This window comes from Phytophthora ramorum (assembly GCF_020800215.1).
Source record: "Phytophthora ramorum isolate Pr-102 chromosome Unknown Phyram_PR-102_s0004, whole genome shotgun sequence".
NCBI lineage: Eukaryota > Oomycota > Peronosporomycetes > Peronosporales > Peronosporaceae > Phytophthora > Phytophthora ramorum.
This window is the reverse complement of record NW_027150650.1, coordinates 3730778-3743824: the sequence shown is the minus strand read 5'-3', so window position 1 is coordinate 3743824 and position 13047 is coordinate 3730778. Positions and strand designations below refer to the sequence as shown.

At 54.5% G+C, this 13047-nt stretch overlaps 8 protein-coding genes across 8 annotated transcripts; 3 read left to right on the top strand and 5 right to left on the bottom strand.

Annotated features, from left to right (window-relative positions):
* Positions 1–122: 122 nt before the first annotated feature.
* On the bottom strand, positions 123–639 carry KRP23_5611 (uncharacterized protein; the record flags this gene model as incomplete). The annotated part of the gene is made up of 3 exons (XM_067890698.1): positions 123–143; positions 214–422; positions 546–639. The coding sequence occupies 3 exons, from the start codon at positions 637–639 to the stop codon at positions 123–125; spliced, it is 324 nt and encodes a 107-aa protein (XP_067747223.1).
* Positions 640–1934: 1295 nt separating this feature from the next.
* KRP23_5610 (Single-stranded DNA-binding protein WHY2, mitochondrial) lies at positions 1935–2936 on the bottom strand (the record flags this gene model as incomplete). The annotated part of the gene is made up of 6 exons (XM_067890697.1): positions 1935–2055; positions 2131–2192; positions 2252–2491; positions 2555–2617; positions 2686–2801; positions 2870–2936. 6 exons carry the CDS (start codon positions 2934–2936, stop codon positions 1935–1937), a joined length of 669 nt encoding a protein of 222 aa, XP_067747222.1.
* Positions 2937–3111: 175 nt separating this feature from the next.
* KRP23_5609 (Protein NEDD1) lies at positions 3112–5137 on the top strand (the record flags this gene model as incomplete). Its single annotated transcript, XM_067890694.1, has 7 exons — positions 3112–3348; positions 3427–3498; positions 3560–3675; positions 3749–3821; positions 3897–4138; positions 4214–4617; positions 4695–5137. The coding sequence occupies 7 exons, from the start codon at positions 3112–3114 to the stop codon at positions 5135–5137; spliced, it is 1587 nt and encodes a 528-aa protein (XP_067747221.1).
* Positions 5138–5223: 86 nt separating this feature from the next.
* On the bottom strand, positions 5224–6948 carry KRP23_5608 (POC1 centriolar protein-like protein B; the record flags this gene model as incomplete). Its single annotated transcript, XM_067890693.1, has 1 exon — positions 5224–6948. The coding sequence occupies one exon, from the start codon at positions 6946–6948 to the stop codon at positions 5224–5226; it is 1725 nt and encodes a 574-aa protein (XP_067747220.1).
* A 119-nt stretch (positions 6949–7067) lies between these two features.
* Positions 7068–7616, bottom strand: KRP23_5607 (uncharacterized protein; the record flags this gene model as incomplete). Its single annotated transcript, XM_067895871.1, has 1 exon — positions 7068–7616. The coding sequence occupies one exon, from the start codon at positions 7614–7616 to the stop codon at positions 7068–7070; it is 549 nt and encodes a 182-aa protein (XP_067747219.1).
* A 24-nt stretch (positions 7617–7640) lies between these two features.
* On the top strand, positions 7641–10692 carry KRP23_5606 (Importin-13; the record flags this gene model as incomplete). The annotated part of the gene is made up of 2 exons (XM_067890692.1): positions 7641–7697; positions 7816–10692. 2 exons carry the CDS (start codon positions 7641–7643, stop codon positions 10690–10692), a joined length of 2934 nt encoding a protein of 977 aa, XP_067747218.1.
* A 169-nt stretch (positions 10693–10861) lies between these two features.
* Positions 10862–11750, bottom strand: KRP23_5605 (putative steroid-binding protein 3; the record flags this gene model as incomplete). The annotated part of the gene is made up of 6 exons (XM_067890691.1): positions 10862–10879; positions 10961–11050; positions 11137–11178; positions 11286–11354; positions 11418–11469; positions 11539–11750. The coding sequence occupies 6 exons, from the start codon at positions 11748–11750 to the stop codon at positions 10862–10864; spliced, it is 483 nt and encodes a 160-aa protein (XP_067747217.1).
* A 224-nt stretch (positions 11751–11974) lies between these two features.
* Positions 11975–12945, top strand: KRP23_5604 (putative enoyl-CoA hydratase 2; the record flags this gene model as incomplete). Its single annotated transcript, XM_067890690.1, has 2 exons — positions 11975–12552; positions 12627–12945. The coding sequence occupies 2 exons, from the start codon at positions 11975–11977 to the stop codon at positions 12943–12945; spliced, it is 897 nt and encodes a 298-aa protein (XP_067747216.1).
* Between the last annotated feature and the right edge of the window lie 102 nt (positions 12946–13047).

The window sequence follows — 13047 nt, the reverse complement described above, 5'->3', positions numbered from 1 at the left end:
CGCAACGGGGTTCACTGCCGTGGCGCTCACGCCGGCACAGACGCCGCCCATAAAGCGGCAAAGGAGCACGTTGCTCAGGCCGCGCTTGTGCACCAGCGACCAGATCTCGCGCAGGGACTGCCTCAGCGACCGACGCTCTCGTGCTGTCTCACTCACACCAAAGCTCAGCAACAGCACGGGGAGAAGCGCCACTAGCCCTACCAGTAGCATCACCTGCGTGTACTCGAGCGAGAAGTCGAAGTCGCCACCGTAGCCCCATCCGCTCATACCAACACCCATGAGCAAAAAGCAGAAAAGCATTGCAAAGACTCGATACTTGGTCATCACTGGCTGAAACACGCCGTCCTCAGCTTGCGGAGACTCGGACACGCCAAAGTGGTGCGTCGCCACATCGCGACTTAGTTCGTCCGCCGCTACGTCCGCTAGCACATAGCCCACGGAGGCCACACACATGAGCACGACAGTAGTAGGCGCCGTGCGACGGAGCATCCAACTTGATTGAGCTCATCTGCTGCGCTGACTTTTTACTTCCACAAGCGGCGTACCGACCAGTTTGCGGTCCTGGAAGTAGGGCGTCGGCTGGTCTCGGAAGAAGATGGCGATCAACGCAGTCGACGAGACGGCCCAGCCTAGCACCATAGCGCTGCGGAGACGGAAAGATCTTGGAGCAGGGAGCAGTGGACGAGCGACGCGAAGATCGGCTTGAGCGCCCACGGCAGTCCCAGTAGCGGCAGTCCCAGTAGCGCGCGTGCCGAGAGTGTTTGGGTGCCTTCCATGTTGAGATTGCACGTGAGGAAGGGGTGGACGCTTAGCGGCAGGACCGTGTCTTCCGCCTCGACTTCCAACCGTCCGAGCGATGGCGCCAGCAAGTGGGTCTTGATTTCGAATCTAGAGCATCCACCAATCACATGCTCGAAATGTGGTTGCATTTGTAAATAAGTCTTTTTAAACTACATATCTAGTCTCAAAAGGAGCTTCAAGCTCAACCTTCAAGCTGAAAATCAAAGTACGAGGGCAGAGGGGGTCGTGGAGGCCCCAGGCTCCGTGAGCGCCCAGAACCTCATGCGTCTCGCCCAAGGAGGCTGGCGGTTTGTGTGCTGCAATGCGAGTGAGTTGCAGCGACCGACGCAGGAGAAGACACCCAAGGACGTGGCCGAGCTGCTGCCGACGCTCGACGCTCGACGCTCGACGCTCGACGCTCGACGCTCGACGCTCGACGCTCGACGCTCACATCTTCAAGCGCAAGCCCATTACCATGGCCACGACCTATGACTACCCGACGGTGGTGCACGTGGACCTTGTGGGGCTCGACATCCTGCTGGTTCGAGACTCTTAGGCATGGTGGAGAAGGTAGGTAAGGCCTATGCACAAGTGGGGGGCCATGGAGTTGCACTGACTGTTGGCGCATTGCAGGACACGACGCTTCTTGTGACACTGGAGGACATGATCCACCACACGCAGGCGGTGAAGCGGTAAGTGTTGATGATGAACGTGCTGCCCAACGTGGACACCACTAAGAACAGTGAGTTTGTGCTAGCTCTGCTTGTAGGTAGGTAGACGTGTGTTTGCGTTCGAACTGGGTGGGAGCTGTAACTGGAAGACACCGTGTACGAGCTGAGCGTGAATCTCGACATTGTCAAGAATACACGAGCGTACATGAAGGCGATCACGAACCACCACAACGAGCGTAAGTTGACGGGCCGAACTATAGGTTTGCTGTGATTGTTGATTATTGACGTGCGTTTTTGCTTTTGTGCTGCTCCAGTGATCTGAATTTGCTTATCATTCTCTACGATCATAATGCTCCTCAATTCCAAAAACTCCGTATCAATGTCATTTTCAGCATATCCCTCCCAAGAGAAGCTACCGCAGATAGATGCAATCTCGTTTATGACTTCGGTTGCAACTAGGCATCTGCTGTAATGGTAGGGAGCTTAGAAGGGCCAGTCGCCAGCAGGCTTGCTGTTGTTCCCGCGGTATCCACCGTTCGAGCCCGACGAGTACGAATTTCCACCGCCCTGCGAGAAGCCACCACCAGTTCCACCTTCGACGTTCCTGTTCCAACGAAGAAGCAATGAACTCGTGTTAGCGTTGCGAAGCCTGTTGGAAACTGACAGGTTCAAGCCTTACAGAGGTCCTTCCAACACCGAGTGGAAGCCAAACAGGCGGGGAAGCGAGTAGGTCAGCAGTTCCTATCGACAATAAACCGTTAGTCGTCGCAATTACCAACAACCTTGTCAAGCTTTCCTACCCGGAAGACACGAGCTTCACCGACGTTCAAAGTGGCAACAGACTCAGCCTCGTGATTGACCTTGATCAGCACCAGGGGGTTTCCGTCTGGTCCCGCCGCACTCGTGATCTCCAGCGTCTTACTGTTCTTGTCTTCCTCCGACGCGTTCATGTTGGGCGAGTGCGTGAACGATAGCTCCGGGATGCGGTGGTCCAGCAGCTCCAGCACCAGTCCCACCTCGGATGGGCTGAGCGAGAAAAACTGAAGACCACCGTCAGCCACAGTACCACACTGCAATTAACCCCCAAGTACCCGTGGACTCACCGTCTTGCTCTGGTAGTTGTAGCCGTTGTTGGTGGCCTTGGCCCACGATAGCATGATGGCGCCCTGTGCACAGCATCAGAAGCTCCTTTAGCACCTATTTAATCACTAATGAAAGCAATCAATTTGCTTACCACGCGCTTGGTCTTCAAGTAGCTGCCTGCGCTCGTGTACTGCGGGGCGCTGGGGGCCACTTGGAAGGCAGAGTCACTGCCGTATATCGAGAAGTTGGGGAACACGCGCTCCGAGGCTGAATTGTAGGCGATAGAGAGTGCAATGAGAAGAGCGAAGTAGGTCAAGAGTATTAGCAGCACGCACAATACAGAGCAGAGCTGCGAGGAGCCACGCGGCTCGCCGTCATCCGGAGCGTCTGCAGCAGCGCCATCGTCCTATTGATGATTGGGTCACGCACGATCCGGGTGTTAATATTTAGATCCGATTAAATACGGTGTAGCCATGTTTGTGTAACCTCGAAACGACGCGAGCGCTTGAGACCTCTGTCCACACTGCGCTAGAGACGACTTGAGGATTGGATTTAGTGGGGCTGCAATTGTTGGACGATGTTCTTGTGCTGTGCGGCGGGACCAGTGGTCAAGACCTTCGAGGTGAATTCGGAGTTCATCACGCACCAGCGCACACTCAGCTCGCTCAATGCCGACGTCACGTGCGTTCGGTATAACCACAACGGCAGGATCTTGGCGAGTAGCAGCGTGGAAGGAGGCGTTTGTCTGGACGTGGCATCGTCCGGAGAACTGCTCTCGCGGTTTTTCTACCCAGGAGAGACTCCTGCGAACCGAGTATGTCTCGTAGCTCCACTCCGAGCTGTTGTCGTTAGCGTTGGCTGACATGGTAGAAATTGAATTGTGGCTTTGTAGCGCGTGAATGCGGTGCAATTCAGCAGCGGCTCGAGATTCCTAGCCTCGGGTGGTAGCGATGGCTTTGTTCGAGTAAGTTTGGCTTGTGTACGCTGTTGGCTGCGATAACTAACCAACTTTTGCGCGACTGCAGTTATGGGACTTGAAAACACAGGAAATCATGCAGACGTACAACGTTAGTGCGAGTGCTGTCACGTGCGTTGCTTTCAGTGGCTACAAGGACGAATACGTCGTGGGGGGGAGCGCCAGGTTTGGACAACAACGCTACGTTTTACCCGCCTGCGCATGTATCTCATGTGCTAGTGCATCCATTTGCTTGTAGTGGTGCTATCTCTGTGTGCGATGTCCAAACAGCAGAGACTGCTGGATTCCTGACGGTCGATCCTGCCCACGGGGTACGCTAGACGTTTGCTGGCCTTCAAACCAGAGATCTAACCTCTGCTCGTGAACTTGCACTCCTCCTCGAGCAGGTGCACAAAGTGATGGCGATTCAGGCGTCTCCGCACCCGTACGCGCGTCATGCACTCGGTTCAACGTATTCGGATGGCTCAGTGCGGGTATGGGATCTGAGTACCGGGCAACTGACTGCCGAGTTTGTTCGGCAGCACGAGGCACCAGCAACATCACTGACACTCTCCCCCGTTAGCAAAATCTTGCTTGTGACGGGTGGCCTCGACGGGCGAGTGATCTTCTACGATACCCTCCAGCGCAAGTAAGGCACCAAGAAGATGCTCCACTCGCTCACCTTGGCCAAACTCAGCTGACTTCTTTCTTGCACTGTGAACAGAGAACTTCGCTCATTAGATTTAGAGCAGCCCGTGTCGTCCTTGGCACTATGTGCAGATGGAAAGACACTCGCAGTAGGAACCACAACCGGCGAGATTCTCGTATACGATCTCCGCGGGGCGATCACGCCACTTTTTTCCACCCTTGTACACGAAACCTCGGCTGTTCAATCCTTGCAGTTTTCTCCGCCCGTACCTGACGTCGCTACTACTGGTATGATTCCGGAGGGAGTACCCGTGGTCTCGGCTGAGCACGTATCCCCCTGCAAAGGCGAAACACTTCAAGAGATCGCTCTCCGAAAGCTCGAAACACTAGGAATGGGAAGTCCGACAAGAAAACGCCAAGACCAGCACGGAGGAACCTCGTCGCCCCCACCTTCTCCCACTCGCTTTGCAACACGATCAGGTATGTAGCATCCTGCCGCCGGTATTGCATTCTTTAGGCTCTGACAAAAATGTGTAAACTGCTATCATCTTCATCAGCGGAGCCTCTGGAACCTGTATCCCCACACAGTCAGCCGAATGGATTTCTGTCACCTCAACAGCCATCCAGCAGGCCATTTGTAAATCTCAGCCCCCAGCGCTCGGAGCTCACTGCAGACTTCGAATCCACGGAGGAGAGGCGTCAATCCGAACCCTCACCCGTGTCATTCCTATCGACGCTGTCACGACAAGTGCCAAACGAGATAGACAACGGCTACCAAGAAAGAAGTTCTCAATCACAGCAAACAGACTTTGGTAAAAGCACCATGCGCGTGCAGATCCAGCATCTTCGAGAGGAGATGGAATTGCGACGTCAAGAAGAGGTAGACCAGCTTACAAGCTTGCTTGAGGCGTTGATGGACCGCTTCGACGCTGTAGTGGAAGAAAATCAGTCGTTACGGCTGGAGAATGAATGGTTGAAGTCGCATGTGCCAGCATCATAACCCACGCAAACGGGCTCACCACCGACACGAACTATAATCTTGATCAATTGAAAAAGTATACCACAAATTTACCCCGTCTTGTTGTCTCATTGCGCGTTTGCAAATTGGAGTTTGCCCGCCTGGGCAATCGTAATACGATCGTGGAATGGGTCAACGGCAATACACGTTGCAGCATCATCGATATAACCGCGGCTAACAGCAGCGCCGTCGCTGGTTCGATATACTGAGAGATCGTGTCCGCGAGCAGCGACCACGCCCTGCCCATTACGAACGAAAATTGGGTGAAAAATTGCTTTGCTATCGTCTTTGGATTGGGGCGACTTGAGAAAAGTGCACACCGGACTTGCTGCCTTTCGCAAGTCAAACATGTAAAAGTTTGGGTCGAAACCTGCTGACAGCAACAAGTTTTCATCCGTTGAGTGGAACTGGACGCTGTTGATGGCACGGAAATGGACATCCTGAATGCTCATAACCAGTGCGTTGGTAGCAGTGCGTGCATCATAAACTCTTAGCTCTCGATCATTGCCTCCAGATGCAAAGACTTGGGGTTTGCTTGGAGCAAACTGCACACATTTCACGACCCCTTTGTGATCTTCGAAGCGTTGATCCACTAAAAGCGTGCCTGTGCCTGGACAAAATTTAGAGAGAACAATGGTGGCGTCCTTGGAGCAAGTCAAGACGGAGTCACCGCAGGCATCCAATCCAAAGATGCCCTTGTGGTGTAGGTGCGTGCTAGTAAATATCTCCTTCGGCATGCGCAGCATCGCAGAGCTTTGATCCAAATCCCAGAGCTTGACAGTGGCATCGTTTGACGCCGTCAGCAACAGATTCGCCTTGCCCCGTATGCTTCTGGCAAGACTAACAGCAGAAATCCACCCGCTGTGTGCCTTGAATGACATCAGCGGGGTATGCGCGCCTGAATCATGAACAACTCCGTCGACGATTTCAGGTTGATGGTAGGAGCTGGTAAACGGGAATATGGCCACCCGACCGTTGGTACCTCCAGCCGCAACAAGCCCATTCTCGTGGAAGGTAGAAAAACTGATACTGTATGCCTTCTTGAGCTCATGGTCAGCGAGGTAGGCTTTTGGATCTAGCTGGAACCCCATCAGTTCTCGACCAGGACCGTCCTCGCTGGAGGAGGGCGGTGCCTTTCGCACGTCTTCACCCCCAGCGACAGAGTAGCGAAGGACACTTGACTCTGCAAAAGACACTTCCATTGCGTACTCATCAGGTTCATCCGAGGGCTCACTCTCCTCTTCATTATCTTTCGTTTGCTGCTTTGATCCCGGGGCTGTTTCGCCCCGCAGTCGTCTGGATCGACGCACAGGCTGCACCTCCTGTGGGATTCTTTTTGGTTTCGAGCGCTTCTTTGTCTGCGTTGCTTTGCGTTGCTGCTCCCGTTGCATTTCCCGCGTCACATCCAATTGGGCGGACGCCACACCCAACTCCTGCAAGAACTTGGCGTTCGCCGCCATCTTCGCCTGCCGCTTCCGCTCGTATTCCGAGAGCCCCGCGAGATGTTCAGGTGCCTCAGTTGGTGTTGTAGATGAAACAATGTATTTTCCATTGATTGGTGCCTTTTTCGCGGCCTGGTGGTTGCTGTGATGCTCAGAATTGCTGGAAACAGGAAGCGTCTCGGTGGGTTTGTTCACTGAATCGTTTCTCGGCTCATGGTGGGCATCTGGATACGAATTAGGCGGCATTCGCCCTGCCACAGAAAGGATGTCCTGCGTCAAGTCTTCCGCATCCTCCTCGCGTCGCCGTTTATCCTTGCGGACAGGCTTGAAGAAGTCCAGGATGCTCGGCATCAGCGTCGCGCCAAAACTTTTCGTATATGAGATTAGTGTACCCGCACATTATGTATCCATCCACTCTCGCTAACTGGGAATGAAGAAAGATACCGACAGCCGAGGTGGCTCTCCAACACTCAAACAGCTTTATTATTGGTGGCTCGATTCTCCACTCTAAGGCTCCGCTCTGCGGCTGCTGCGGCTGCTGCAGCGTCTGCCACTATCCTCTTCTTCCTCGCCGTCCAATAGCGTCGTTTCTTGGCTGCAAAGTCTTTGATTTTCTGCTTCCTCATCTCCTCTCGACGCCTCTCTCTCTCGGCCGCTGCAGTTCTGATTGGCGCGTCCCGTAATCGAGGTGAGCGGCGCACAGCCTTCGCCGCTGGAGCTGCCGTCGCCTTCTTAGGTTTTGAGCTCTTCTGCTTCTTCTTCTTCTGCAGCTTCATGTCCAATTGAGCCCCTAAACTCTGCAGGAACTTGGTGTTCTCCGTCATCTTGTTGCGCCGCTTTAACTCGTACTCAGACAGGACGGAGGGCTCATTATTGCTATGAGTAGATGATCTGCGGCCTTGTGGCATTGTCTTTAGTGGTGGAAATGCTGCACCGGGGTCACTTCGGTTGAGCCGCGAAATATAAAAGCCGCTTGCGATTGGCTGTAATTCCAACATTTTTGGAGATCTGCTAGACATCAGTTTTGCTGCACGAAGACGAAGATGGCGGAGAACCCGCTCCCGATGGTGCTGAGTGCCGTTCAGGCGCTCTACGGCATGGTGCGTAGTCTTGCCATGCCATCCACGCAGACCCCACCTCTTAAATCATCTTGTGGCCATCAATATTCCGTTTCCAAGCTTGTGACTCATGTGCTGTTGCACTATTGTGATTAAATAGGAAGGAGCGGCGCGACAACGAGAAGCCAACGAGTTTCTGAACAATTTTGCAGCTTCCGAGGCGGCGTGGGGTGTAGGGTTCCAGTTGTTGCAGGATGAGACGCTCGCGCTGCCTCCCGAAGCGCTCTTCTTCGCGGCCAACATGCTGCACACGAAGGTGCGCAAGGAGTGGGTGCGGCTCCCGGCAGAGCAGAAAGAAGCCATGACAGCGTCGTTGCAGCCACTGATGCAGGTACTGCGGGCTGGTACCAGACCGGGCTTTCACCAGGGACCGCTGGCCAGCAAACTCTGTGCCATCTACGCTGTGGTTATGATTTCGTCTCCGGATGACTGTAGAGCTCTGTTGACGCAGTTGCTGGCTGGTTGCTTGGCTACGGGAGATGCAAGTGAGATCGCGTTTATTTTGACATTCTCGCGTTGTGTGTGTGACGAGATGGAGGATGCAGAGTTGGCGTTTGCGGCCAAGGATGCCATGGATGTGCATCTGTCGGCTTTAAGTGGAGACGTGGTGACTTTGATCGGGAAGATTGTGCTCACGCCAGAGGATCAGGAACCACGGGTTGCAGCTCTTCACGGTGAGGCTTTAATGTGCTTGAACGTATGGGTCAGACGAGCGGGGCTTTCTCTGGCGTCGCTGCACTCGAAGGACGAAGCTGTGCTGTTTGTACTTTTGGAGGCATTGCAGAGCAAATCGCGTCATTTACATGCATGCGCGGAAATTCTGAACAAACTTATCACGGTATCGTCATACCCGACGCCCGCTCAGTTGGAAAATACGTTGCTGATCGTGGCACAAGGATTGCTCAGGACGCGAGCAGCTTGCGAGAGTGCGCTTGCTGCTGAGGAAGATGAGGTGAGTCATGCGCTGACAGATGTGATATCAACGTTTTGTGAGACGTACGTGGATTGGATCTTAGAGGGAGAGCATCCTCAGGAAGCTGCCGCTCTAGGTGAGCTAATGTTACATCTTGGCTCACATCCTCGCCGGCAAATCGCATCGCTCACCCTGGAGTTTTGGCTCGTCGTTCAGGATGAGCCCGTGTCGTCACGACCGCAATTTTATCAGCATGATGCATTCATGCAGCTTTTTGATGTCATGCTCAAGCAATGCTCGTTCCCTGCCGGTATCGCCGAGGATTTGGACGAACTTGAACTTGATGACCTCATGGCTTTTCGAAGTGGTTTCCAAGGTGTATCTGATGCGTTTATCGCGTTGTTTACGCTTCTAAAGGAGGAGTATGTTGGTCACCTTCTTCCTATCCTTACCTCGGCGACGCCAAGCGAGTGGCAAAATGTGGAGGTTGCTCTGCTCGCTGTTTCTACAGTAGCAGACGAAGTCAAGAAGAAACTGCCCAAGACCTCCGCTAGCACCCCTCAGCAGGTAGAGCTGGAGAGCATGATGTCACAGATCTTTCAGGCAGTATTGAGTTCGTCGGCCAATACTCACCCTCTGGTGATCACAACAGCTTCACGACTGCTGGGTCAGTTTGGTGCCTGGATTAATGACAGGGCTCTGGCTGCACAAGCTTTTGACACGGTGGGAGCTGTTCTTCAGCATTTGACGGGCGCTCTTGGCCTTGCTGCAAGTCGCGCAAATGCGGCAAAAAGTTTTATGCAAGTTGCAACGAGTTGCACGGACTGTCTTAGTGAAATGCAACCTAACTTTCTCGTGGCTAGCGTGCAGCATTTTGGTTCTGGACACGAAGGAATGCCAATTGAAGATCGACTACTAGTTGTTGAGGGTCTAGTACGCGCTGCAACCGTGTCTCCTCACTGCTCAGTTATTCTGCAAACCGTGCTCAATGACTCTCTAACTCGTCTTGCCCAAGCGATGGCTGCAACGGGGGCTGATGACACGGCTGTGGCTGACCTTGTGTGCAACGAGCTCCAAGTGCTGGGCAAGGCAATGCGGTTCCTGGATGCACCTGCTGATGTAGCGGGAGGCAAAGCTGTCACGACATGGGCAGGCCAGCAAATCTGGCCCTATATGGATTCGATCGCTCCACGTTTTGAAGGTGATGAGGCTGTGATGACGGCTCTCTTCGAACTATATGGATGGTGTTTGCAGAGTTTGCGACAGGAAATGGCACCGCAGCTCGCCGGCATTGCTACAGTAATTGTGAGAGTGTTTGAGCAGCGGCGCTTTGTAGCTCCGCTCGAGTGTGCTTCTGTGGCCGTTGATGTTTTTGGAAGGGAAGAGAGCGCTGAGATTATAGGTAGCTTCCGAGGGCTTATGGGGGCGCTGAGCCAGTCAGCGTTTCAATTTTTCACGACCCACTCGCTGGCGGAGTCGCCAGAGGTACTGCGCTCCTTCTTCGAGCTCGCGTACCGGTTCTTGCTGTTTTGCCCAGCTGCTATGCTGACTGCGGCTGAGTTTCCCGTGTTAATTGAGCTCAGTCTTGCTTGCCTGGGCAACCAGGACCGTGCGTCAACAAATTCGGTTCTCGTGTTCCTCACGTTCTTGCTGAATGAGAGTACGGAGAAGTTGGCACCGTTCACGGCGACAATCAACGCTGTTATCTTGGATGGTAGTCAGACCGAAAAATGGCTCGATAGTCTCGTTGGCGCTCTAGCCTCGAAGAGTCCCAGCGTGCTGTATGATTCGCTGTCCAAGCTGTTCTTTGCCCTGCTTAGTAGTTATGCTAGTAACGAGCGCGTCCAAGCGGCACTGATGCAGTCTCTCACCCGCGACGCGCTTGGTGTGGCAGAACTTCGACCCGAAGACCGTCAGCAGGTGCTGCGCTTGTGGTTGTCACTCGCAACCCAGCCATCACGTTACTCCGAGCGGCGTTTCCGAGGTTTGTGTTCTGACTTTGCCAAGGTGTGCCGCAAGGAAATGACAGCGGATTCACTTCACTCCATCGAGGTGCCCAGCTAAGCGAAGATGGCAAATTGTCGGGCTGCTCGTGCAGATGAGGCTATCAAGTACCATTGGGGTGACGTTCAGGAAAAGGGTTTCACGCATGTATTGACCTCAGCCAAACAGATTTCTATGCAGGGGATGCAACGCTTCCTCGTCGATGACGGCAGGGGTTGGTTGCATCTTCTCAGGCGAGCTCTCCGATCTATGTCGAGCATTGTGCAAGATACGAAACGTTAGCGTACAACTTTAACTCACCTATGGGCAACAGGGCCGAGCAACGTACAATAGGGTACTTCTCGTAGTAGAACTCCTTCGTCTCGTCGAGCTCCTTGTTCTTCTTGTCGTCAAAGTCCTCGACATCGTCGCTAATGTCCTGTAGCCCAGTACCGCAGCAAAAACGAACCACCCACGCATCATTAGCGCACTGAAATCGTTGTCCACAATTCCAGCGTCTCGTACCTCCTTCTTGAGCGAACCCAGCGCCAGAGCGCGGGTACAGGCCTGTAGGAACACAACCAACCAAATCCACGTGTCAAAGCGCGTTCTATGCCAATCAATTCCAACGTCCGACCACCAAATCAGCCAAAAGCATAATGTGTTCACCGTACCGTTCCGGCGAACTGGTTGTAGGACTTGCCCTTGGCGTAAAACTTGGCCCCCGAAGTCACGTCCAGCACCTGCAACCAGCAAACTCCTCATCAATGCATCGAACCTGCAGTCTCCACAGCTTCGGCACGCACCTTGCCACCGACCGCCAGTAGAATGGGCTTCTCCTCGTCCGAGCCGTCGTACCTACCAGTAGTGACAGTACAGTTAATATGCACCCACCTCCCTTCGTTGTATACACTTCACTGTACGCACAAGCGCAGCTGGTCCAGCGTATACTTGGGCAGTCCGTCGGCTTCGGCCGCAGCCTCCATCTCCGCGCCCTTGCCGGTCACCAGCATGTTGAACGGGTACGGGCAGCCGTAGCCGCTGGCGGCGAGCTGCTGCTCGATCTGCGGCCAGGCCAGCGCCAGAATAGCCACCAGCAGCGCCACGCCGAACAGGAAAAAGCGTCCCAGACCTGCCATTATCTCTTGGTCTCTGTTGTCGTTCCGATGGTTCTGACTCAAATCGCAAACTGATTGTGTCGTCGGCGCCACGTACGACTTCTACATGTGTCTGGTGTATCATACACATTATGTAGGTGGACCACACACGTATTACAATAACGGTACACCCGGCTGTTGTGTCAACAAGATGACCCGGTTCAACGTGAGCGGCTCATTCCCGAATTTGTCGAGCTGCAGAGACGATGAGCGTGAACGTGGACAAAATCCTGAGCAGCCCAGAGGCGACGTTTACGGCCAGCTACAACCAGCGCGACCTGCTGGTGTACGCTGTGGGCATTGGTGAGTCGGCGCTGCAGTTCACGTACGAGTTCGACGCCCAGTTCTCGGCCTTCCCGCTGTACCCAGTGTGTCTGCCCTTCAAGGGCCAGTCGCAGGACGTGGTGTCCTTCCCGCCTGAGACCATCTCGGCCGCGCCCGACGGGATGCCCAGCTTCAACCCGGCTATGATCCTGCATGGCGAGCAGTCGCTGGAGCTGCTGCGGCCGCTGGACCCGGCGGGCGGCTCCCTCGTGGGCAAGACCAAGGTCATCTCCTTCTACGACAAGGGAAAGGGCACGCTCATGGAGACGCAGACGCAGTTCGAGGACGCCAACGGACCCGTGGCCAAGCTCATCAGCGGCTCCTTCATCCGCGGCCTTACAGGCTACGAAGGCAAGGGCCGCAAGCTGCCGCCGCGCGTGCAGATCCCCAAACGACAGCCGGACTTCTACGACGAGTTCAAGACGTCGCCGCACCAGGCGCAAGTGTACCGGCTGTCGGGGTGAGTTTGCAATGTGAGACCTCCTGTAAATGGTGTGAGTGGTGCTAACTGGGTTGTGTATTTTGAATTTGCAGAGACTACAACGCGCTGCACGTTGACCCGGAGATCGCCAAGAGCGTAGGTTTCAAGCAGCCCATCCTGCACGGCCTGTGCTCCATGGGCGTGGCCAGCCGCGCGCTATACAAGCAGTTCTGCAGCGGCGACGTGGTGCGCTTCAAGTCCATTCGTGTGCGCTTCTCCAGCCCGTGCTTCCCGGGGGAGACCATCCAGACGCGCATGTGGCAGGAAGGCAGCGGCAAGGTGTTGTTCCAGGCCGTGGTCAAGGAGCGCGGCGTCGTGATCATCGACGGCGGCGAGTTCGTGTACGTAGCGGACGGGGCCTCGCGCCTGTAACTAAGTGACCAGGTAGTGCAACCACTATCTCCATCCTCCAGGAGATCTAATCGTGAGTGGTGCTAGACTCCGTTAATGTCAACTTGAACAGCTTGAAGTTTG